General features: G+C 38.0%; 1 protein-coding gene across 6 annotated transcripts in view; it reads left to right on the top strand.

The window, feature by feature from the left end:
• Positions 1 to 26,629, top strand: part of GREB1 (growth regulating estrogen receptor binding 1) — an 87,841-nt gene that overhangs the window by 33,302 nt on the left and 27,910 nt on the right. For 5 of the 6 annotated variants that reach the window (XM_030946336.1, XM_030946332.1, XM_030946334.1 and 2 more), the window contains exons 3-19: positions 3,286 to 3,411; positions 4,116 to 4,292; positions 11,081 to 11,263; positions 11,535 to 11,678; positions 13,012 to 13,137; positions 15,044 to 15,166; positions 16,021 to 16,158; positions 16,294 to 16,479; positions 17,019 to 17,369; positions 18,061 to 18,189; positions 19,741 to 19,866; positions 20,299 to 20,496; positions 20,587 to 20,767; positions 22,281 to 22,473; positions 23,045 to 23,181; positions 24,308 to 24,647; positions 26,195 to 26,310. In XM_030946336.1, coding sequence (XP_030802196.1) covers positions 3,286 to 3,411; positions 4,116 to 4,292; positions 11,081 to 11,263; positions 11,535 to 11,678; positions 13,012 to 13,137; positions 15,044 to 15,166; positions 16,021 to 16,158; positions 16,294 to 16,479; positions 17,019 to 17,369; positions 18,061 to 18,189; positions 19,741 to 19,866; positions 20,299 to 20,496; positions 20,587 to 20,767; positions 22,281 to 22,473; positions 23,045 to 23,181; positions 24,308 to 24,647; positions 26,195 to 26,310 — 2,974 coding nt within the window. The remainder of the gene's footprint in view (positions 1 to 3,285; positions 3,412 to 4,115; positions 4,293 to 11,080; positions 11,264 to 11,534; positions 11,679 to 13,011; positions 13,138 to 15,043; positions 15,167 to 16,020; positions 16,159 to 16,293; positions 16,480 to 17,018; positions 17,370 to 18,060; positions 18,190 to 19,740; positions 19,867 to 20,298; positions 20,497 to 20,586; positions 20,768 to 22,280; positions 22,474 to 23,044; positions 23,182 to 24,307; positions 24,648 to 26,194; positions 26,311 to 26,629) is intronic. The other variant, XM_030946333.1, reaches the window with a different exon arrangement.

Here is a 26,629-nt window from a genome sequence, read left to right as displayed (position 1 = left end):
AGTCTTTGCTATTTCCTCACAGTGACAGCTGTGAATATTTCTTGAAAAATAAAATCTGCTTGCACATCATTAGTAATTTAGTCTTTTTTTTTTTTGCTAATACAGGACAAAATAATGAATATACATTAATTGTTTAAATATATTTGCTGTTTATTCCCTGCACAAAGTGGTCCTTCTATCAAACCCTTCCATAAGAATTTAATAAACTTCCATGGTAGCTGTGATATTACAAAACTGATTATGACATCAGGTGGGAAAGATAGCACAGGAGCAGATGCATTGTTCAGGAACAAAAGTGCAATTTCACACTTCTGTAGTTTCTTTCTTTCTTTCAAGACTTTCAAAGAACTTTGCAAACCTTGAGGGGCTGATTCTGTGTTCCTTGTAGTTAATGGAAACAGAATTGAAGTGTAATTAAAAGTCTCATAACAGCCTGGCAGAGAGCATTCCTTTTCATGAAAGTTTCAGACAAGGGGAACTCTGAAGTGACCTATAATAGAGTGCTCCTAAGTTGTTCCTCAGGTGGAAGAGGTCTTCAGGCTGCTCTTACGTACTGCAGCCTTGTCAGAAATTGAATCTTCCACTTCTAGCTGCATGAATCCCTATGCTCTGAGGGCCAGGAGGCTCCTGAATCAGAGAGACATCCTAGGGGGCTTGGGCAATGCTAATGAAACCCTTTACAGGTGGCAACAGCTCATGCTTGAGTGCTTTCTCTTTTACTCTTTCCACTTTTGAATTGAAAATGCTGTAGCTCTCTTATTTCTTAGTCTCCACTTCCATTTTCCATTTCTTTCTTAAATCACCTACTATAGTTGAACAAACCTCATAGTTTACCTCTGTCCAAAAGGGAGATAAAACATATCCTGTTCTGTTCTCTTCATCTATCCATACATTCCCATTTTCTCCCTTTTCATGGATTTTGCCATCTTTTGGATATTCCATTCTGCTAATTTAATACATAAACCCAGCAAAAAGAAAAGAGGACATTGGTCACATTTTTTCCTTAGTTGAAGTTTTTGCTGGTTAGCAAGATGGGATGGCTCAGGAAAGAGGGAGGGAGGGAAAGGAGGGAAAGGAGGGAAAGGAGGGAAAGGAGGGAAAGGAGGGAAAGGAGGGAAAGGAGGGAAAGGAGGGAAAGGGAGGAAGGGAGGAAGGGAGGAAGGGAGGAAGGGAGGAAGGGAGGGAGGAAGGAAGGGAGGAAGGGAGGAAGGGAGGAAGGGAGGAAGGAAGGGAGGAAGGGAGGAAGGGAGGAAGGGAGGAAGGAAGGAAGGAAGGAAGGAAGGAAGGAAGGAAGGAAGGAAGGAAGGAAGGAAGGAAGGAAGGAAGGAAGGAAGGAAGGAAGGAAGGAAGGAAGGAAGGAAGGAAGGAAGGAAGGAAGGAAGGAAGGAAGGAAGGAAGGAAGGAAGGAAGGAAGGAAGGAGGGATTTCTTGTCTAGGAGCAAGGGGAAGGAGTGGAGGAGGGATAGATTCTGCCCTTTTGCATTGCATTTGGATATTAGTCAAGGTTATGTCATAACACATAACTTACCCTTTACTTAAATAGCATAGATGAAGAGTTTCACTTTTCCCTTCATTCAGTTGCAGCATTTTTGTCTTTAGACCATGCTCTTAAAATAGTTGTGTTTAGTGTTCTGTCCTTAGTTGTGTGCACCATACAATTGGAGCTTAATGTTCAGAGTTCAAAAGTAAATGTACCCTTCAAATCTCTTCTAGATTGAACTGTAAATCTCTCATTTATCCTATAGTAGTTGTCTAGATGATTGTGCAATAATTTGTCAATAAAATGAAAGGATATTCTGAGGAGGGTCATAAGAAAGAAAAGAGAAATCCTTGATGATATCCTATGGGATTCTGAGTACCTGATCCAAAGTCAATTGAAGCAAAGAGACTATGTCCAGTTGACACTGGGCTTTGGAGGATGACTGCCCTGCTTCACTGTTTTTCTGTTTCAAGACTAAAACCTGGATCAACAGTGTAATTTCAGTGCCTAACTTCTCTTTTACTTGCCCAAGTACAAGCAGCTATTCAGCTTCCTGCTGGTCGTCAAGTACCCGCAGCCCTTCACGACCCAATTTTGCCAGTGGAAACTCTTGTTGTGTTTGCTGCAGGCACATCCCTACAGACCCCTAGAAGCCTACAATCCTAAGACAAAACCGCACTGGGTTCACCTAGTGCTTGTGCACTGTCTCTCATGTATGTAAAGTGTTCCTCAGTCCTGTCTGTGGAAGTGTTTTTCCCTTCTCCAGTTAGTTGTTCTCCTCTGCTTGCAACATTTGTCCCGTTTGCCAGGAGCCTGTCTGAGCCAGAAGAGGGGATGGAGCCAGTGGTCAGTATGGTCAGTTTTGCTGGAGCTGTTGAATCATTCATGAAAAAGCCATTGTCCTTTGAGTAGAGAGAAGGAAAGAGGCAGTCTCTAGTTGAAGAGGTGAAACACACAGCAATAAAGCCCTCTAAAAACACCTAACACATTCTAAAAATTGAAGCTTACATCGTGTATTCCTCTCCAGCATTCAGTACTACCTCCATAGTGCCTCTTGGACTAGCATAGTCCAAGCACAGGCTGCAGTGAATAATTTTCCTGAGCATCTGCCTTTCCTTGACACTGTACAGGGGGTGTTGGTGCATTACTTGGAGCTCTGGATTCTGCTAGGAGACAGACCGGCTGAGAATTAGGTGTTCTTGTCATGGCATCATCTGTGGTGAAACTAGTTTCTAGCAGGAACTGTTTTTTCACTGTCCTGTACAAAACCAAGGACATGGTCAATGCCTAATTAATAAATTCTGTACTTGAACTGTAGCCAGGACATTCTAAAGTGCCAAGAAGTAATGACTTTGGGTTTTATTGGCTGTTAATATTATAAACAAAGGATACAGTTACACTGTTTTGATCAGCAAGAGATCAAGCATTAGAAGCTAGTCCCCTAAAAAGTGTGCACTTATCTTAAAATAACGTGATTTAAAAATTAATACTTTGAGGCTTCCTTTTATCTGTACTTTAAGGTGTTTTACTTTCTCAGGTGCAGCTGAGTCATGTTTTTGAACTTCTTTTGCACAGGAACTAATATATTTATTTTCTTGGTGAAAGACATTCTATCATAAGCATGACTGGAAGTTGGAGCTTTAAGGAATAACAACTATCAAGAGTTGGCAACAGTAAAGTCATTGTCAAGAGAAGAGAATCCAGTGTGCTGTAATACTTTCTGTAACTGGGTCACCCTGTTCACTCACTGGTTTGTTGCCAGCATTTTCTGGTGTCCAAGTCATTTATGCTATGATAATTTGCAGCAGGCAGCAGAGCAGATAATGAGGAAGAAGAAGAAGAAGAGGAGGAAGAAGAAGGCTCAGAATCAAGTAGTCCTCCTGTTTCTTACCAGGTGAAGCCTCCTCCAGAAGGATGTTGCACTACTGATGGTAAGAGTACAGACCATGCTGTCAGAAGCATTTGCCCTACTGAAGACGGTAGAATTTGGGCTATTTCCACTACAATTTGTCAGAATGAGATAATGTATATGATATAAAAATCCTAAAAATGTCAGTGTTCATTACCTGCCAGGTAAAGCTGGATGGCTCTCAGTTGCTCTTCTGTTTGGCAGGGTCTTTGTTCAGTGTCAGATAAACATTTGAGTTGAAATGCCTGGCAGAGGGACAGAACTTCTGTTCTCTTAGGCAGCATAGCCTTTAAATTGTTGAGTTTGCAGGCATAGCATTTGCTAAAATGACTGTGATAGTTCTTATTGCTTTATCGCCACTCTTTCCTGTTTAAAGTTATTAAGTGTAAAAAATATGTGAAAACCCAGGAAAAGCTGGTGAAATTCACCAGATTTTGAGACCTATTTTCTCCCTTTTTGAATGTCTCACCTAAGTTATGATGATAGCAATGATAGTAGTCCCATAAATATGTAGGTTACCAACTACCACCAAGAGAAACTTCATTGTCCGTTTTGTTTATGGCTGACCAAAACGAGGAAAGAAAATTCTCTTTCAGTATGCCTTTGATCTTAGAGGGTAAGACTTTGGCTTTCATTAAAAACATAGGAAGTCCTTTAACAAAGACAACTGTGAGCAGGAAACAAACAAATCTTTTCAACTTAAAATAAGTTGAAATTTTTTTCTAGGTTTCTGCCAGGCTGGTAAAGATTTGAGACTGGTTTCAATTTCCAATGAACATATTGAGGTGCCATCCGGATTTTTACTTGTTGGTGCAAAGTCACCAAATTTACCTGATCACCTGTTAGTGTGTGCTGTGGATAAAAGATTCCTGCCAGATGACAACGGGCGCAATGCCCTGCTGGGTGAGTGTCTGACTGCAGTAACTGAGTTCTTCTGTGGCTTCAATTAATAGCTAATTGTGGTTTTGGGTTCAGCAGATCTTATTTCTATTCCACATCTACAGTAATGCTCACAGGTCATGCACAAGAAGATAACAAGTCAGAGCTGGCTGTGTTTGCTTTGGAAAGACACAGAGTGAGCCACTTCATTAGAGATGCTTCATCACCCGCTGTCCATCAGTCCAAGGCTAAAGTCATTATTTGGCTGGTGCATGTCCTAGTTGCTGGAACTGCACATCTGGTAACTGGACTGGTTGAACTGCTGCCTGTGTCTATTGTGGCTTTCCAAATATGGATGTGTACATACTGTAGGCCTGTTGAGTGGAAATTTCTGGCTCTTATATACATATTAACAGTTTAATGATAGTTTAGACCACAAAAAAGTAACGACCTTTCAATTTACCTCTTTGAGATAGGGATAATATTCTCCACTGTGTTTGAACAATAGCCTGGCTTCTGTTCCTAACCTTGCTGGCATCATAATATAATTAAATATGAGTGATTATAAGTTGAAATTTTTCCCATATGTGCAATCAGTTAACACTGTGTGTTTGAAAAATACTCTTAGTAGGAATCTTCATTTTATTGTGTTTAATCTACTTAAAAGTTTAATTTCTGACATAAAAAGAGATCCTTCTTCTGACATAAAAATAGATCCTTCTATCTATTTTTATTATAGTCTTTCTGATTGCCATTAACTTCATCCAAATCAAGCCAAATGGGGAAAATCTTGTGATTTTGTGAAGCGACCATGTGAATTACTTAAATGAATATTAATGTTATTGAAACGGAATATTTTTTATATTGGGAAAGGTGGTGCATAATTGGAGGGGGAACTAATTTTTCAATCGGACACTCTCAGGTATGTGTATATTGTTTTCAGGGTTCACAAAAAAAAAAAGATGCATCATATATTTGTGCACCAGTCTGAGCTTTGAATAGCAAAAGGGAAATATTTCCCAAGAATTTTAAGAAGTTTCTTTAACAAACCCTGAGGGATATGACATGAGCTCAATTCTTATCTCAGTATGAGCAGCTCTCCAAGGCATTTGGGTTGACAGTGGAGTGTGAAGGTGCATAATGTGATCCTATGTACAGTAATTTCTTTTCCTATGTGATCTTGTAGAGTTGGATTGGTCACAGTGCATTTGACCAGTGATTGTAAAAGAATTAGGAGGGTTGTAAATCACCCACGTGTTGTCATTTTAAAGATAAAGACAGGAATGTTGTACCACTCAAGTCATTCAGTGCTAGCACTGTTAACAGCTTAAGCTCCTTAGGCTGTTAGCAGAGAGGAAGTAGTGTATTTGTTAATTGCGTGCTAAACAAGAACAGAAAAAGGCAACAGGAACATAATTGGGAGGGTTTTATGCTACTTGCATCCTCAGTTTGCTTATTTAATACATTTTAGTTTCCTGAAACCATTTAAATGCTTATTTTTAACTGTCGTTATACACAAACCCCAGTTAACCATATTCTTTTACAGAGAATTCTAGTAACTCTGTAGCATGACTTTTATGTGTTCTACAACAAGCTCAAATACAAAAAGGCTTACATACTTTAAGATCTGAATTCTTCATCTGGAAGGTGGAGATAAAATAATGTTCCTGGTCCCTAATCTAATGAAAAAAATTATGTATCATAATACATAATTTAATAAAAAAAATAATATCATACTAACATGAGGATAGTATATCATTTGTACAATAGGTCATACTGTGGATAGAGATGGTTGTTTGATTCAGGTTTTCATATCCCAGTGCAAGTCAAATCAGGGGAAGTAAAATTAGAAGTAGACGTGAGTAGTCTGATGGTTTTGGACACATAGTGGGATATAAACCAGAACCATCATTGCTCTAAATAATCTCCTAATGTAGCACAGTGATCTCTGTCTGGCAGTAGATTTAAATTGAAAACATGCCATATGAAGAAGGGAAACGATTTAGTGTCTTGCTTTTCAAGACAGCACGGAAGCTTTATTTTTGGTATTCTGAGTTCTATCAAACATGTTGACCTTTTGAAACAGCATGGAAAGTGGTCCCTTCAGGCCTTTGTAAGTTTAGAGGGAAATTGAATCGGATTCATTTTGAATTGAAATTAGCTGTCATGAGTCAGAGTATATATCCCATACTTTTAGTAAGGCTTGTTGGTGATACAGACACAGGATTTGTAACCCTTCAGCTTCACTGTTTGTTTCTTTTTTACCTAATTTCATGTTTTTCCTCTTAATGTACTGAATTTTTGTAAGGCAGCTGTTCCTCAGTACTGTCGACTTTTTTCAAAAGAGTTTATTTAAAGAGAGAAGACACCAATGAGTCCCCGAATAGTTTCCTGGTTTCTTATGGGTGTTTGTGAGGCTGCCTGTGGATTGTACAAAAAGACCAGAAGAAAGCAGGAAATGTCTCAGTAGTTTCAGGGCCAGATTTTGACTTTAGATTTTGTTCCCATTTAGGAATGTTGATATTCCTCTGAGGCATGTGACATTTTATTTGATAATGTTACCAAATTGTCCCACCAATCAAGGCAGCTGTGCTTGTGATTTGACAGTCATTTCTGTTGGAGGTTGGGTTTTTTTTAGCTTTTACAATTGAGGTATTATTCCATAGGAAGACAACCTCAGCAGTTTCTGGAAAAGACTATATTTTTAATAAGGAAAATGTCTCTAGGCATGTTCCTCATCTGATTCTGTTAATCATGTTAGATCACAGATTTAACTGCTTTGCAAAACACACACAGGTTTTTGCCTTTAGGAAGCTGTTTCTTGAGTTTTATGCAGTCTAAAGGAATGCTTAGATGGAGCAAGTGATCTGTGATAGTGAGATATTTATTATTTCCTAATTAAAGCAGCAAACATGTATCACTCCCAAAGGTATTTTTTCTCTTCTTGTTTTGTTTTTTTTTTCCCTAGTTCTTGCTATTCAGGGGTGTCTCTCATTATAAACAAAGCAGCTATTCGCCTATCATCTTCCAAAACACCAAACAGCTGCCTACTTTCCTATCAGGAAACAAGAAATGTTTTGTTGTTTTTTTTTCTGTAGGACCCTGAGGTCAGAAGGACAGAGGAAAAGATTAGTTTGCTTGCATTGTAAGCTGTATGTGAGAGGAAAACATTGTAGTATAAAGTACTACGACTGCTTCTTATAAATATGCAATGATCTGTTGGGCTTTTGTAGCAGTACTGAGTTGCCATACAATGGAGCTCTCTGCCCTGACCATATTGATTTTATTCATTTTTTAAACTTAGGACTTCGGTCTTCAAATGGGGTGGTACTGAGTAGGTGGGAAAACCATTGAGCATTGTCAGTGTTTGAGTGCCTTTTTCTATGAGTAGAACTGAAAAGAAGAAATACTTGTGGTGAAAAGTTGAAAATACAATCATTCTTTGTTTAAGCAAGCTGCAAACTTTCCACTAAAATATTAATGTTAATTAAAAGCCTATTACTAATTTAAAAGAAAAACAAGAAGAAAATTTTCTACTACTTTATGAAAGATTTGACTATGAAATATCAAGTGGATGTCCTTCCATTCTGAACTCCTCTCTTTATCCCTACACAAGCTCACTGTTGATCCAAAGGAACCATTTTATCAGTGAGAAGGTAGGTCAGGTTTCATAACCTTTTGGTCCAAGGTCCTTCTTCAGAGCACAAGGTCCCTGCTGTGGAAGAGCTTTTTAAATTATGAACAATTGATTATTGTGATGTGAGCAAATTCAAGCAAATGCATATGACAAATCACAGATGCAATCAAACACCTTCTGATTAAACAAACTTCAGAGGGGAACAGCCTTTAGTCACAACCGAGCCGAGCTCAGTATGAACCAATGACCAAAAGGTGAAAGGCTTTTAGCCCCTAAACTCCAGGCATTGATTTCTAATTCTCTTGTGAAATCAATCCCATGACATAGATATATTGGGTCACCTTATGGCTGACCCGAGTCTCCTGACCTTTGTGCTCTCTGTGATGTATGGAAGAATATTTAATGCAGCTTGTTTATGAAACAAGCTGTCCCCTCTGTCAGCTGCTGCCTTGGGCCATGGCATGAACAGGGCATTCAGAGGAGGATGATGAAATGTTTGGGTTCTCAGTGTTACTCAATCTGCCACATGAAATGCTCTGAGCAGGGGTGGCAGAGCCCTGCAATGAGAAATGACTGAACAGAATTTTATTGCACTGGAACTATAAGAGCATGCTGTGTTCTATCTGTGGTTTCAGGGCTGAGCTGCATTAATGAAGCAATGGCAGTCACCAAAGAGTGTCAGTCAGAGGGAATTGGATGAAGAAGGGTGCTGGCAGGAGCTTGCAAGAAAGGACTGAGTCACACTCAGAGGACTGGAAAACTAGACATGGAAGATGATAATTTAACTTAAAGGAAAATTAAAAAATAAACTTTTAAAATGTCCTCCAAGGGCTTTTCAAAACAAGTGGACAATTTAGATCTGTTTAATCTTTACTAGCCTCACCTTATGCTATATAGAGTGTAAACTAATTTTCCAGTAGATGCTGCAGAGTTAAGGTGATAAGAGCAAAAGGTTTCTTTCAGGTAAAAGTTATTGCTAAATCTGGTTTGGGCAGATGCCATTTACAGAAGTGATCTGAAAATCTGAAGTCCGGATGACAAGATTTTGTGTTTGCTGTCCAACTTGGATTGAACAAATACTTCAACATATGGCTTTGTCAAGTTGCTTTGTCAAGTTGCTTTGTCAAGTCGCTCCCAGCAAAATGATAAAACCTAAAAAGTGTACTTTTGGAAAAAAAAAAAGAGTAAATTTGAAAACATGCTCAGTCTTGCAGGTGGCAACCAGGCGAATATTGCAGTGCTGCTGCTGTGATGCTCTGTGTGCTGCCAAATAGATGGGAAGCTTTCATTTACCAGCAAAAGCATTTTGATGATTTCTTAATCGGCATAAAATGCATGGAAACTCTATAGCTTTTGCCACATCCGTTCTAATTTTGTTTCCTTTTGTTGTTGCTTTTATTGCATCTACTCAAGGCTCTGTGATGTTAGACAGATGCTTTTGTGCTGACTGATATAACACAGAGGATTCTGCAGAGTCATGACTTGTCCTGATTTTATGAGTCACAATGACTTTTATCATCCTACTGACTAGGATCAGAGACATAATAGGCAGCTTTCAATGGTTGTTAGCCACTTGTTCCCATGGATACCAGACCAATCTCCACATCAACTTTCGTTTTTAATAAATTCTTCTGAACCTTTTGAAAACTAATGAAAGTGCTCAGGTTGATAACCAAGCAACAGGTGTTTACAGAGAATTATGTTTCAGTGCTTGTACTTTACAGAAAGAAAAAAAGCATTGACCATTAGTTTGTAAATTTAATTTGTTTGAGATATGTGATGGAAATAATAAATTTCATAAATGTCTCTTAATTTGATTTACCATATTATTGATCCTTTATTCCAGTTTTTTCTTGGACAGTGGTATTGTCCACCTTATGTGTAATACATTTCCTTTATTTTTACCATGTTTCAATTCACTGAATAGAAAGGAATGCTTAGATGGGGGAGTAGACCCTGAATAGACCCTTTTCAATTCCTGTTATTACACATAAAAATGTACATTACATATGATTAAAATTAAAGAAAAGGTCATATTTCAGGTCATGTGTAGAAAACAGAGAGAAGATTTCCATGGGGAAGATTATCTTTTAATTGCTATGTATAGGATGATGATGATGATGATGATGATGATGATGATGATGATGATGATGATGATGATGATAATAATAATAATAATAATAATAATAATAATAATAATAATAAGTGTATTTTCAGATACTTGCATTAGTCTGATGAATATGAAAATGTCTCAAGAAATACTTTGTAAAATGGACAAAAGAAAGAAGAACCCTAAGGCAGCTGTGTGAGCAGTGTCCTTTATTTTACAATGCTAATGACATCAGCACATGAGCCCCTTGTTGAGGCCCAGGCTGTGTATCTCAGAATGAGAGGAAATGGCAGTATCCCTGGAAATGCCCCATCAAGCCTGAGTACAAAAAGCTTTACGGGGAAGGACTGTGTCTCTGTTGTGTCTATAAAGTTGCAGACACTTTGTTCCTGTAATCATAAATAGTTTCAACTGCTGTGAAGTGCTGACACAGTCCAGCCATAATTTGACAAAGCTATTTTAAATTAATAGCCTAGGAATGCTTTAGTAGTTTCTCCGCTCTAAAACAGTGTCTGTAGTAGGAACTTGGTACTTAAATATGTTTAGATCTATCTAAATATGGTAGGTTAAATATACTTAACTTCTTGAGACTTAATTGCATATTTTATTGAATTGAGTGAAGTGAAATTCAGTGAAATGGAATGATATGTCAATGAAAACTGAAAGAGAAGTGAGGCATGTACATACTGTGGTGCTGAATAGGGCTGGGATTAAGCAATTGACTCAGAGCTCTTCAGTCAGACTCTTTTCACAGGTAGGTAATAAATAGGAATTGTGATATTTTTCTATGGGGGAAAATGAAAAATATGGCCCATTTTATTTGTTTTTTTAAATGTGGGGCTGTGTTTTTGCAGTCTGTTAACTGAAGTGCAATACACTTTCTGTACAAGTTGCAAATACTTTTTCTGAGGAAAACATAATAAAAATTTCACTCTGTGAAAAAAAAAAAACAGCCAAAAACTCCAAACCTAAATACAGCCTTTCCTCTGGAAAGAGTCATGTTTGAATGTTATTAATAGTGACCCACCTATCTCATTGGATTATGTGTATTGTTTATTTTATCAGGCTTCTCTGGCAATTGCGTTGGCTGTGGCAAGAAGGGTTTCTGCTACTTTACAGAATTCTCAAATCACATTAATCTTAAACTGACCACTCAGCCCAAGAAACAGAAACACTTAAAGTATTATCTGGTCAGGAATGCACAGGGAGCTCTGACCAAAGGATCTGTAATCTGCTGGAAAGGGGCAGGTAAGATAATGAAGCTGTCTTCCCCGAGCTCTGGTTTTCATCATCCAAGCTTAGCTATTACGGGGTCTGGTGTCTGGGTAAAGCCCAAGAGAGATCCTTTGAAAGACTCTCTAAAGCCAGGTGACTGCTGGAGCAGCTGTAAAAGCCATTGTCTGACCTAATATGAGCCTGGCATGTCTGAAGACATTGGTCCCTTCATTCCAAGTGCTGTAGCCTCTAAGCAATTCATGTGTGAAATTATTAGAAAGATAAAGAAGTTTTTTTTTTTAAGAGTTCAGAGGCCGGCAGTCTTCAACCAGTACCTGCTCAAGCACCTTGTTCCAACTGCCAGAAAGCTCAGGCCTCTCAGGAAGCACCTCCAGTGAGCCTCTCCCACCTGCAAATCCCAGTGCTCCAGCTGGGAGTCAGCAAACAGGTACCTCTTGGAGGGAAAACACGCTGGGGTTCCACTTAACTCTTCTGTGCTTGTGTATTTGGGTACTTGTACTTGTGTGAAAGCAAAGACAAACAGACAAGTAAGCACATTGCCTAATAAAACAAGTTGAATAGAAAATAAAACAAGTTGAATAGAATTAGAGATCTATTACAAACAAAGAAAGCAATCATTCTTTGAAGGCTTCTCGCTGTCCAATTTCTCACATCAAGTTTATGTAAAAAAGGTTAGCAAATAGTAAATAGGTGCTCTGCAGCTTGCTCACAGTTGAACCAAATCAGAATGTTTTAAAAAGGCTTTATTTCTGAAGTGTTTTTCCAGCTGTCACTTGTCTGGTCACTGATGACAACTGTTACAGGATCCAGTGTAATTTTAGCTTTTTTTGTCTGATCCATTCTATTTCATGCTATGACCAGAATCCTTTTCAAAACAGACAGTATATGGGTATCAGTTTAAAAGCTTGTGAATTTTTTCTTCTGCTGAGAAAAGTGACTTTAATATTAAAAAAACAAACTAATGGTCAGTATCTGTATCTTTCTTTGTATTAAAAATTCTTTTTGCGACCTTTGCTTTTCCATTAACTTGACATAAATGAAAGGTGATGGATGACAGAGGCTAGAGTGATCTCTCTGAGCTTCTTATAATGAAAACAGCTCTTTAGTGTCTTGTGATTATTACAGGTTTTTCCTGGGTTTTTACACAGGGGAGGGGACCTGAGCTGAAGAACATCTGTAGTGGTTATAGTCTATATATTCTCTGTGTGAGATAGAAGTCTGTTAAATGGTTATGATCTGGAATACTGGTGTCCTTTCAAAAGAAATCACCAATCTCTTTCTGATAACAGATTGCCTTTTTATTTCCTCAGATGTTACAAAAATGCTACATTAATTACAAACACATTAGGCTTGAGAATGCCTCCCTTTTTTTTTTCTTTTTCTTTTTTTTTTTTTTTTTTTTTTTTTGAATACAGCATAGTTCAAAAATCTTAGAGAAGGATTGGGATAGAGGCTTAGTAAATTCAAAACATGTCTCTTTTGCCTGGTTCTTGAGCAAACTTTATGTAAGAGCCAGGGTCATGCAAAGAAGCTACAGCTTCTGACATATGCATTTAATTGAAGAATTAGATTTTGCCCAGGCACTTTATTGGGAGTAGGAGGTCAGAAGTGGATTGTTTCATTCAGCATTGTATTCACTCTTGGGCAGATCCCAATGGCTCTATTAAAGTAAATGATCAAATGATTGGTTTGTTGTATCAACTGAGGATCTTGACCTAGAAATGTTTAATGTGAACACTTTGGGTTTTTTTCCTTGTCAGCTGCAGCCGTAGATCACATCCCTTCAACAGCTGCATTCAGCTCAGCAGTTTATAATGGCAAGGAATCACCTAAGCAACAGTTGATGAAAAATAACCTGTCTGCTCTGACAAGACCTTCAGTGTTAGGTATTTGTATGGATTTGTTGTTTAATAACCCTAAACTCTATGTATATAACAGAAGCATTGAACAAATTATATCATGATTGTAATTTCCTGCATGAATAGAAATTACCATTCCCTTCCAAGTCCTTTCTGACCACAATACTGTTTTCTGTATTAATTTCCAGGGGAAAAAAAATTCTTTAGATGTTTTCAGCCACAGTTTTGTTGCAGTTCATAATATTATCTGGATGTTTTCCTCATATTTACAGTTCATTAATTTATTAGAGACACAGACCAGATTCTGAATCCAGGTTCCTAAGGAATGTGTCAGTTTGCATCGATTTCACCAACAGATTTTATGAAGGGAATTAAGAAATTTTTATAAGAAATCACTCATAGGATGATTCCTATTGCGGTTCCTATTGAACTGTTGTGGTTCACCTTGGGATGGAGAGCTAGACTTTGTCAACCAGCTCCAAATTCAATAAATTGTCCTCACTATAGCATTATTATTAGGATTTTTGTTGATTGTTTTCTGTACAAACTGCGTCACTGGCTTGTATAAGGAAGAAAATTAGTTTTCACTATGGCTAGAAACAAACTATAGCTCTGTTTTAGGATAAGTCTTCCCAAGTTTCCCTGCTGGCATCACAGACAAATTCTCCTTCTCTGACCATTCGGGCTCTTAATCTCCTTTTCCCATGCAGCAGCACATTATTGCTAATTAATTTCAGAAGGATTTATTTCACATATCAACATATCTGCACGAAAGAGCACAGCACTGTCAAATAAAAAATCCTTTGTATTGCTCTAAGTATCTTGTGACTTTGTCCCAGGCAATGCCAGGAAACCAAGTGAAGGCATGAGCTGCAAAATGGCCAAAGGCTGCCCTCGCGTGGCTAAAGTGTCAGGGACAAAGTCACTGGAAATCTCTGTCTGAGGGTCTGCAAGAGAACCATCTTCTTCTAGATCTGAAGGGCTCGGGTTTATCTTTATTTTAATAAATTTTTCAAAATTAAACCCACACTTTTTATATTAAATTATTATGTTGCCTCGCATTTTATGTGGAACTAACTGTTCTGCCAGGAGGTACAGCCTTGGCAGGGTGAAGCGGTGTTGTGACCTCAGTGTAGTCACGTCCAGAAGCAGAAATAGCTCAGTCCTGTGAGTTTCTGAGCAATTCCTGGAGGACCATTGACTCACAATAATTGAAAATACTTGATGTTAGTGGAGGCTCATCATTCTGGGAGTTTGCAGGAGTGCACAAGGAGACCCAAGAAAATGATGAAAGAAAATTAAAGAAGTTAGTCATCAGGATCTCCTAGAGAAACTGTGAGAAAATGGCTTCCACAGGAAAAAAAAAAAATTAAGGTATTCATCAGTAGGAGGAAGGTGTAGAAGTAATTTGATAGGAGTTGATATGGAATAACAAAAAACCAAAGATGGAATCAGCAAGAAGTGACAAAAATCCTGTAAATGGGGAAATTGTTGAAAAGAACTCAGATGTTTATTACTATTACTCTGAAACCATTGGGAATATTATCTTTCAGTAAGTTATATGTAACGCTGTGTCATGTGTTCAGAAATAAAAGGAGCAAAATTCCCACAGTCTTGACTTCAAAATATTAGTACTTTTGTGGATTCTTAGTATGTCTCTTACTGTACTCACACTGTATTTTTCTTAATAGAGAGAAAGCATTGGTATAAGATAAGGAAAATCTGGATAATTAGGAGTTCTTGTACCAGAAATTTCCAAGAAATTTAAGCAGGACACAACAAAGTAAAATACACCACACAAAATTATTATATTCATAGACTTGACCTTTTCTACTACCATACTCATTGAATACATTCAGTTTATCAAAACATATTGAATTACCATGCACAAACCTGTATACATTTTATTCTACTATTTCTCTGACACATTTAGGCACGTTAACAAATTCAGGGCCTCCAAAAAAGCGCCATAAAGGTTGGTCACCAGAATCTCCATCATCCACTGAAACTTGGAACTTGCAGCTCAATCCACAGGCTTCAAACAGAATTAAAAATGGTAAGCTATATCCCAAGTAATGATTTTGTCTTGTTATTCAGAAAATAATGGGGGGAAAGAGGCATTATTTTAAAGACATATGCAGATTCACATGAGAGATTTCTCTGTGCTCACCTAGATGCTTTATTTCCATTGATTTTGAGGCTCTGAGCCTAACTCTTCTTAGGTTCCAGTCACTGAGTCATTAACAAATCCCAACAGATACCTGAGTCCATTTTTAGATACCAAAATGCATTTGGAATGTTAAAATTAGTACAATAACTCAGGACCATGACAGCAGTGCTGTTCATTGTTTCAATTATTTGTCATAATATTTGTGGCACTTGGATTTTATAGTCTAGATACAGACAAGAGTGACATGCAGTGAAATAAACCCAGTTTCCCCAAAATGTTTTCTTTTAATGTGCTATTTTTTATATTAAAATTATTCTAAAGAAGTTATGCCTGAGCAAACATTGAATCTTGTTTTTTTCTTCTTATAGCAATGTTTAGAATGAGTGAAACTAAATATATCACATAGAACTCACAAATCATAACTACACATGTAATCACAACTACACAATATCACATAGGTCTCTCTATTTATGCATTCCTACCTGGAACTGTTTATTTATAAACATTTCAAAATCTTTAGATGCATATGTGTTGTCCAGTCTTGCAGTGACATAATTAGTCCTCCAAAACACTGAGCATAACAGTGTGGGTTGTAGTAACAGGTCATGAGCTGTTTGATGGAGCCACAAAAAACAGTTAATCCTGATAGCAAATGTGGGTATGAGATGATGCTGAATAACTTATCTTTGAGGAAATCATTACCAGACCTAACTCCAGTAACAATATGTCTAAAATCTCAGATGGAGGAAGCCTGTCATCTTTACCACATTCTGCTTTGGTGGGACCAGCCTCCTCTCCAATGGTGGGCTCAGGAGAACCAGTCTCAGTTCCTGACAACTTGCTGAAAATCTGTAAAGCAAAACCAGTTATTTTTAAAGGTAAACCCTCCAAACCCGCAACAAGGCCTCTATTTTTTGCAAGAGATTTAAAGATATATCCCACTCCTAAACACTATCCATTTGAAGTGAAAAATGACAAAATTAATGTGATGTGTACATACATTTATTTTGTAGGACATGGAAACTTCCCATATCTCTGTGGGAACATTAATGATGTGATAGTGAGTCCTTTGCTGTACACCTGTTACAGAAATTCACAGTCTTTATCTAGAGCATATGAACAATATGGTGCATCCACAATACAGCCTATTTCTGAGGAAATGCAGCTGTTACTGACTGTCTACTACCTTGTTCAACTAGGTAAGATTGTTCTACATCCAGATAGACTACCTTGAATGTATTACATGCAGGCAAATGAGAAGGGGAATATTAGGGCAGGACAGTGCTAAATATGAGTCTTTGATAATATGATATTCAACTGATAATATGATATTTCATTCATAGTTATGGAACAAAATGAAGACTATGTTCTGAAGGCCAGACAGATTGAGTTATAAACATACAAAGTTTATTTTCTGCATCTGGGACCTCAGCAATGAAAATTAAAGGAAAAGAGCTGTAATTCACTGTTCTTGCAGACAATCTGTGGTTTAGAAGTATGCTGAGACAGGCAGCACTCAACCTCTTAAATATTTCTAATAACTGGTACTCAGGTTCAAATTAGGGCAGCTTTCTCTGAGTATCACAAAGGCACTTCAAAATGAAAAATTTGCTTTTCATCTACTAAAGGCAACAGAGTCATGCATGTAGAAATCTGAAGCATGGTTTTAAAAATAGTTTTTAACTCAACAGTTTTGTTTAATTCTTTCATAATCTTTTCCTCTTTTTTTTTTTTTTAGCGGCAGACCAGGTCCCTTTGATTGAGGATTTGGAGCAGATATTCATGCGCTCGTGGCGGGAGTCCCACCTGTGTGAAATCCGTCAGTACCAGCAGGCTGTTCCCCAGCCCTTCCCCCAGCTGCCCAGCCCCATCACCCCGGTGACCTCAGCCCAGCTGCCCTGGCTGGCAGGGCTGGCAGCCAGCTCCTGCAATGACAGTGTCCATATCATTGAGTGCAGCTACTCCCTGGCAGAAGGGCTTTCTGAAATGTTTAAGCTCCTCATGGAAGGAAAGTTAACAAAGACAAACTATGTGGTGATCATATGTGCCAGTAGGAACCGAGCCATTGACTCCTGCATTGTGATAACAGGTAATATCCCAAGGATGTATTTCCTCACAAACCAGAGCAGTTCAGTGCTGTGAGGGCTTTGGTTGGAGTTCCAGTGAGTTGCCTCACAAAGCAGAGCTTTGGCCAGCCAGTAATGGGCTTTGATGAAGCCAAGCTGACCCTGCACAGTTGGGTCTCTCCTCAGCCACCTTCTGCCTGTGTTGCCCATTTTCTCACCAAAGCATCTCAGCCAACAAGGCTGCAAACAAGAAATAGTGAGTTACAGCATACACAGTGCACTAAGCTCTTCTGCTCTGTGCAACTGGGATATTACTGCAGGGAACCTTTCCTTAGCTTCTAAAAGATGATCTTTCAATATCATTCCCTTCAACAGCCTGTTCATGATTAAACAAATTATCTGAACGGCCATTCAAAGATTCATTGTGATTGTAAGATAAATGGCAATTCATTTCAATATTATACAGTCTTTTGATATCCTGTATCAACAAATACTTTCCAAACTGGGAATGAAATACATAGAATTGTAAAACATGAATCTATTTTACATGTATCTGGTGCATATATGTGTTGGAGACACAAAAGACTCATCTCTGTCATTTTTGTATGCATGGTATTTATTTAGTTTTAGAGTATTTTTATTATGACTTAGAAGAACATTCTTAACTAGTTTGAAGAGTTTTCAAAATTCCTTTTTTTTTTTTTTGTCTTTTAGGAAAGTATCAGGCAAGAGTCCTGTCTGAGAGCATGCTCAGTCCTTCAGACTACCAAAAAGAAGTTAACTATCAGCTGGTCACAGGGAAGGTGGAAACTCTGGGGTCCTTCTTTAGCACACTCTGCCCAGGTACCTAACAGATTGTAAAGAGTTGTGTTTCCAAATCCCTGAAACTTCTAAGTCTGGGAAAACACCTGTGCTCATTTCCTTACCAGAAGGAAGACACTATTAGAAATACATGAAAAATGCAGGACAAAGTTACGAAAGTACAGTTGAATTAAAATTCCTCCTAAAAGCGTCAGTATCTAAAATCCATTGGTTTCATAAAAATAGGCCAGCAAACAGCTGAGCATATTATTCTTAGCTATGCAAATCCATCCTTACATTACATAAGTCCATATGCATATGAATGTATAAATTCTTTTGCCCTAAGCATTTAGAGCAGAATAGATCAGAGCTATTTTATGAAAGGTGGGATTTTCCCCTTCAACATACCATACTTTAAACCTGATTGTGATGCCTGGGACAGAGAGGAAAATTGCAGAGACTGGATCATTTTTAAAGTGAGTGTACTGAGAATTACAACAGGCAAGATTATCTGGGGATAGATCAAGCTGTGTGGAAGGTTAAATCACAACTAGGGCAAATGCAGCATGTTTGTCAGGATTAATGGGATGTCACAGTCTTCTTTGCCATTCACATCATGTTGGTAAATAGATCACAAGAACCCTTCTGAATGTGTCATGATATTTTGAGTGGTCACTTAAGGGAATCTCATTTTCCTTAAATCATCTTGTAGTTATCTACTGTTTATCTTAGTATCTTCAAAGTATGGTTCTCAAAATCAGGAAACCATAGAGAGTCACAGAGAGTCACAGAGATCTCTGCAGTTGCTATTGTTTAGCAACATTATTGTTTAGTTGTTATTGTTTAGCTTTTGTGTAGCAGAACAAGTAAATGAGCATCCTAAAAATAGTTGCCACGCATATTCACTGGACTGCTCTGCACAGGACAGGCCCTGCCTTTCTGAGCTCACTGCAGACATGCTCAAACATCTTTTCAACTGCTGAGAAAATACTAATGCCTGGGTCAGGCATATTGTACTCTCTGCATAGCTTTCATCTCTAAGTAAGGCCCCTGCTCTCTAGAAATGGGTATGTTTGCAGATATTCTATACTTCAATAAAATATACCTTGCTTGCTTCAGCCTTGACTCACGTTTTTCTTTTGGCTGTATTAGAAATTATTTTTCTTTCTGTCTCTCAAAAACGTTAAGAGTTTTAAAAATGTTTATCAGATGTTTCTCAACTTCCTTGTAATCCTTGTTAATGAACAGTATGGATCCGTGGTCTGAACACAAACTAAGCCAGTCATGTCATTGTTGTTGCTGGTTTGCATCGAGGCCTTAAGGTTAGTTTTCTACCACATTCCATAAATGTCCTAGCTGGTCTGCAGAGAGGGTTTGTCATTCTCTGGTCTGGTTTTCATTTTACTAATGATACTCTGTGAAAAGAGATGCAATAGAAAAAAACAAGAGTGTTCCTGTATAAAACAGCCAATAAGCCAAGGGCAGGATAGCTAGCAAATACATAAAGTTTTTAAGATCTACAAAACAAAATCAATATGAAACGCAGCTCTTATTAACATGGATGTTTATTCCACTATCCCTTCCATTTGACAGAGGGTGACATTGATCTTTTGCTGGAAAAATTTTATCAAGAAAACCAAGGGCACATCTCTTCATCACTTTCTGCTTCAGTGAATAAACCAACAGCAGTGAATGGAGCTGGAACAGCTGTGTGTACAAGTGAGTAAGGAGGATGTTCTAGAGAGGTAACAGAGTAGGGCACTGGACAAGTTCTGGGCACACAGTGAGATCCCTCTGGGCAGAGCCCAGAAAGCAAAGGTCCTGAGGCAAACTGCAACTCATGTCTTGGAATATTTAGATGAACACTGATGGATGTTCTGCTTCATTCCACTGGGTGTTACAGTGTTTGAAGCTCTGGTAGCAGAATACTATTGTTCAAATTCACTTTCAGGTCTCAGACAATTACAGGACCAGTAAGTCCAAATGCAGAAAGATTTCTTTGCATGTTCCCTATGGATTTTTATAAATGAACTCCTGTAAATAAACAAAATACTTTAAAGAGTAGATCAGTTATTCTTTGCCAGACTCTTAACATTTTACATTAGATTAGCCTTTGGGCATATATCTAAACAGAATTTTGCCTTTTTTCAGGTTATGAGATTGAACGACATCAAATCCGTCCATTCCAGCTAGCAGTGGCTCAGAAATTGCTGTCTCATATTTGCTCAATTGCTGACTCCAGCACTCAAAATCTTGATTTGGGTTCCTTCGAGAAAATTGATTTCTTGATTTGTGTTCCACCCTCCGAAGTGACTTACCAACAGACTTTGTTTCATCTCTGGCACTCAGGTGCTCATTAGTTAGCTTTATTTTAGATTTACACAACATTCTTAGATGTAGTCATATCCAGAAATACTGACACTTGTTCTGTTCTTTTAGGTATATTATTAGAACTTGGATTAGAGAAGGAACACCTTACGAAGCAGAGAGTGGAACAGTATGTTATGAAACTAGATGCAGAAGCCCAAATTAAATTCAAAATCTTTTTGCAAAACTCTATGCAGAATCCACACACACTGTTTGTCCTAATCCATGATCATGCACACTGGGATCTAATGAGGTAAGAAAACTATAACTTGTTTTTAGAGAAATTATTATTATCTGCATTATCTCTCAAAATTAGTTTTCAGATTTATCCCTTCCTTCATCTTTGCATCTTTCTGCTAATTCTGCTTCCCCATGCATTGAATAAACATGTTTTAAAGGTCCTTTGTGATTTATTCTTACCCTGCTTATTATATTGTGCCTCAGTGGAATATTTCAGCTTTTTTTGCTCCCCATTCTTATCTACTTTCAGCCACAGCTATTGTTTTTTTGGCTGTTTGTCCTTTGTTCAGGGGAAAGCTTCCTGTGAAAGTACACAGAGCTCCTCATCCTCTGTTACTGTCCTCTGGGCTGTAAAATTTGCGAAACCTCAACCCAGTGAGTAGAAAGCTAGTGAGCCAACATTGCTGCCTATTTTTTTAACTTACTGGAAGTTTTGCAGTTCTTTTCTATCCAAAATCAGTGATTTGTAAGAATGGAAAGCTTCTGTGGATTCTTAGTGATGCCAGGTAGAGTTCTGAGGGAGAGAGAGTGGTTCCTGTCCAGCGTTTACCAAGTTTCCCATCAGCTCACTCACGTAACTCATTGCTTCCCTCTTCCCTCACAGAGCTCTGTTTCCATAGATTCTCAACAACCTGCCTGCTGAGAAGTGGGGCTGCTTTTGCTGTCTGGTTCTGAGGCTCTTGGGGAGGTTGGAAACCATTCTGAACTCCAGAAACACCAACATATTCCAACTTTGGGATCGTGGTAGTGTTTCTGAAACCAAACACTGGAATCTTGCTTGTGAATGCAGTGAGGTCTTGTCTTTTACACTGGTTAACAATGATGACTTTCAATGAAACTGCATCTGAGGGTTTCCTGTTCAGCTCCCCTGTCTTAGGAACTTACATGGACTTTTACAGCTGTCCTAGCCTTTGAGGCATTTATTCATTTAATCCTTGAGTGGTAGGGAAGTACCTATGTTGCTGCTCAACTGGGTTTTCTGTCTAATAAAGATACATAGGCAGGTAAATGCCAAAAATTCAATAGCATTAATTTGGACTGAAATTTTGCACAGGAGCAAGGAATTCACTGTCAGTATTCCGTGATACTGTGATTTGCTCTAAGAATAACTATTCATTTTTTCTCTTTTTCTATCATACTGACTTATCATCTGTACTTTTCTATCTTGATTTTGTAGGTTAGAATTATCTTTTGTTAAGGGCAGCACCAACAATCTGACCAAAGTTACTACAGGACTATGTGTCTATTGGTAACTTCCACGTTAGCTTCCTTTCCTACTTTATCTCTTATATTCTGGTAGCTGCAAGGGATTGGTAATTTGCTAGTTAGAGAGCTTATCAGACTCACCAAAATTTTTACTTGCAGTGAAATAATTTACATTTTCTTCTCTGCAACAGTTTCAGGGTAAAAGAAGAGTCCTAAATTCCTTTAACTTTGATTTCACATCCAGGTTTAAGCTATTACACAGACACAAATATTCCCTTTTGCTGATCACTTTGGAGAGTTTTGGGTTTCTTTTTTTGCAGTGCTATGCATAGTCTTTATCCTCAAACAGAGCTGTCGACAGGACTTGTTGATAGACTGTTGAACTGCAGGGAGGTGAAAGAGGCACCAAATATTGTGACCCTCCATGTGACTTCCTTCCCCTACGCGCTGCAGACACAGCACACTCATATCAGCCCTTACAATGAGATCCACTGGCCTTCTTCATACAGCAATGTAAGATGGATGCTTTCAGGTGCTTTTCTGAGCTTTTCATGAGTTATTTTCCATTTATGTACTTAATAAAACAGTGAAGTCCCCATGATTTTTGTAAACAAGAGTGAAGTTTGCATGACATCCTGTTCAGTCTGTGGCAAGTTAATTTTTCCTTTTCTTATCCTTTCTATCTTTCTTTTTCTTTATTCCTTTTATGTTTTCCATAAACCTTAGTAGCTCTGCTAAATATTTTTGAGCTACATAAATGGAAATTATCTTCAGTTCTCTCTCTAGTGCATTACTGCATAAATGTATGTACATGCATGGATTTTCTTCATATATGTGCATATTTAGTCTATATAGCTGTGTGTATGGATATGTGGGGAGAGAGAAAGAAATGAGGAAAAATTGGGTCAAATTTTCATTCTCTCAAAATAACTAATTCTGTTTCTTTCTCTTCTTTTTTTAATATGTCTGAGTAGATGCATGTTTATTAGAGAATGTAAGTATATCCAGATACCAATGGTTAATCCCTGGTAAATTAAGTATGATAGACTTTGTCCTTTTATTTTTATTGCTTCACTTGCTCTAGGGTGTAGATTTATACCACGAAAACAAGAAATACTTTGGACTGTCAGAGTTCATTGAGTCCACCCTCTCTGGACATAGCATTCCACTGCTTCGGTACGACAGCTCTTTTGAAGCAATGGTCATGGCTTTGGGAAAGAGGTATGGGGCCCTCCTTTGCTTAACATGGGAAACTTAGGAAGTCATTTTTAGGGCCTTGAGTTATTAGCTAGAAGACCATTTTATTTATTTATTTATTTATTTCGCTTCTCACTGTCTTACACATCATTTACATATGCAAGGCATTTCACCTGTTGTTATTTTCTCATATGTATTTGGTATATACTGGGCCTGCAGTGTCATCACTGGAGGTTGTCTCTTGCTATGAGCATGCACACTGCTTAGTCCAATTTACAATGTGTTCTTGTTTTGACCTGTAACTCCTCTATATTATAATAATCTACCATTGTATCATCACATAATTTTAAATGTGTTATTACTTTTGTCCAGTATTATCACTTGCTGACCCTGGCTGATTTTGATTTTGAGTATACTGCACTTGGAACACAAAGAGAAGTCAGATATATCACTGTGGCAGGTACACATAAATCAGAAATAAAATCTTCACAGCAAGCCATAGTCACTTTTCTGAGCAAGCCATAGCAAGCACTCTTTTTACTGTGCATCTGGGTTTCGTTTCTGTGAAAATCAGAACACAGAAAGCTATTGGATATCCATGGATCACCTTTCCATAAACTGGGGATTGAGACAGGGTGTAGCTGGCCTTGGGAGGTTGGAGTGTTCATTGGTTGCTGCCTACATATTCAGTCCTCTTGAACACAAGAGTAAATTGGTTCTGGGCTTCAGTAAGAAAACAAGAGAAACACCCAATCTCTCTCTGCCCCTTAAGAATGACACACAATGAAAAATACTATTCTTATTGATTAGAAAATGTCATTTTGTTTGATGATATTAGTGAGTGCCTATTGTGTGATAATATTGTGTGATAAATTTTGTAACAGCAGTAAGGTATGGATAAACTAAAGTGATGTAACTTTACTGGACTACTTGCTTAGTAAACCTTTATGAAGAGAAATGGAGGGACAACATCAGTTGTGATTGTGAAATGATGCCTTGCAAATACTGTACAACTGCAATTGATGAGATTTTGTTGTAAAGTAGATACAAAGGATTTGTTACAGGAGAAAATCCTGAGTTTACTATATTTTGTAAAAAATAGCTTTTTCACATCACCCTTTAATACTCTTTAATTCACCATTTATTTCAGGTTCCCCAGATTACACAGTGCAGTGATAAGGACTTTTGTCCTCATCCAACACTACTCTGCAGCTATGATGGCAGTGTGTGGTCTTTCTCAGATGAAGAATTACACCTCAGTTGAAACTCTGGAAATCACCCAAAATCTAATAAATTCTTCAAGGCAATGTCCTAGTGGCCACGGCCTCATGGTAGTGTTGAGAATTCCATGTGTCCCTCTGGCTGCAGTGGCGTATGAACGTCTGTATAATGTAAGGGAAAGACTAGCCCTTGAAGATAACTTTGAAATAATCCTGGGAAATCCTAATTCTGGAATCACCATTGGGAAGCACTTTGTGGAGCAATTGAAGGTAAATTGCAGAATGGCATGTGCTGGGAAGCTTCCTTAGATGGGTAGGTGGAGAGATTTTACTGGTGACAGTTATAGCCATGGGCTGAAGTGTGGAGTCCTAAAAGTAAAACCAAAAACTGCAATGAGGAGCATGACTTTTATCTTTTACACATACTGTCTGTGACAACTTTCCTGTCCTGCCTGTGGCTAATGCTCAGTGAAGTATTAACTAATATGGTTAGCACTTGACCTCCAGTAGCAACCCTTAGAAACAGCTGAAATGCTTTTACCTAAAGGGACTATGAGAAATACATTAAAAAGCCAAATAAAATGTTCAGTTTCCGCTGAATTTTCTCACAAAAACCTCACAGTGCAAAAAGATTTTAATCAGTGACTAGTTGATAGTTAAATTATTCTTGTCACCAGCAGGGGACAGGAAGATCGATTTGCTTGATCAGTGATTGTAGTTATGGATCCTAGATCACCCTGGTGTTCATAGTTTGGGGTTTTATGCTTTCTGAATCATGTTTTGGTTTATGGATTAATTTATATCCTTTAAGTCCAGAATCATGGGTAATCTGTTTAAAAAAGTGTCCTTTGCTCTTCATAAAATTACCATCTTCTGATCACCAAAGCAAAAATGTATTTCCTCTAGAATGTTGTAATATCTATATATGTTATACTGTTTACTCTGTTTGATCCAATACATTAGATGAAGTCATTTGAGATCCAGAGCCTAATGCTGACCTCATTCTGCTATTAATTAGGCATCACTTTGAAAAATCAGAATTAGTTCTGAGTCACATCCTGATGATGTTCTCTGACATGTATAGAGGGGAACATGAGCAGATGTCAGAGGCGAGTTGTTGTACTATTGATCATACCATAGATGCTCCTTATCTGTAGATCAGTCTCACAGCAGAAAGGACTGACTGGTGAGTAAAGCAATACAGCCTGAGGCTGAGCAGTCAAACAATATATGGGCTTGTCAGATTTCTCATAAAGATACCAGGAAAACTGATAGCTTTAGGGGAGAGTGGGAGACTCCAGGAGGTTGTTAATAGGGACAGTGGTGTGTGTTGAACACTTCCAGCTTTCTCCTGTTCCTCTAAGGTGAAAAAGTTTCATTTCTAGCTTAGTTTCTTCCTTGGACTCAGACATCCATATATTGTCTGCCTCAAGAAGCCTCTGTGTTCTCTTCTCTCCCCCAAAATTCCTGCTCAGCTTTACTCTCCATTGTGCCATATTTGCCATATGCCCTGGTCTCAGTGCTATCTATGCAGGCTGGAACATACTGTCCCAATGTGCTCAGACTAACAGCAGGCAGACTGCTGTCTGTAATGCAATAGAAACTGTGAGAGCTATCTGTTTGGAATTGGGCTCTGCAGTGTGGCTTCTCTTCCACTGTACAAGTGGATTATTATAATGGATGATAAAGAATGTCTTTCTGTCTTTTTATTTGATGAAGATATATCTCAAATATATATATATATATAAACTTATTATATAGTTACTGATAAGTCCAACATATAGATATGTCCAACAGGATTTCTCTACCTTGTACAGATCTGGCAGAAAATTGAGGATGTAGATTGGAGGCCACAGACCTATTTGGAATTGGAAGGTTTGCCTTGCATATTGATTTTTAGTGGGATGGATCCACAAGGGGAGTCTTTGCCACGGTAAGAAGATCTACTCTTTTCTCAGTGGCAGTGTTTTATCCATTGCTTATCAAATAGCTAAAGATTAACTGTGTGATTACTTTTGTGAAAGGAGAACAGATTTCAAGGTGTTTCTTTGCCATTTTTGGGGCAGTTTTTATATCATGAATGCAAACTCCATATTATTGATAGTAAACTTCTGTTTATACAAAGACATACATAGCTTCAAAAATATTATAAAAGTTATCCCAGTTTAGAGGAGAGAATGGGTATGTTAAAAAAAAAGTATAACTGCTTAGGTTTCTTTAGGGTAGCTGAGAAATCTGCTGATGATGGTTGT

Source organism: Camarhynchus parvulus, chromosome 3 (assembly GCF_901933205.1).
Source record: "Camarhynchus parvulus chromosome 3, STF_HiC, whole genome shotgun sequence".
Taxonomy (NCBI): Eukaryota; Metazoa; Chordata; class Aves; order Passeriformes; family Thraupidae; genus Camarhynchus; species Camarhynchus parvulus.
Note: the sequence above shows the minus strand (reverse complement) of the source record. Positions and strands in the feature narration are given on the sequence as shown.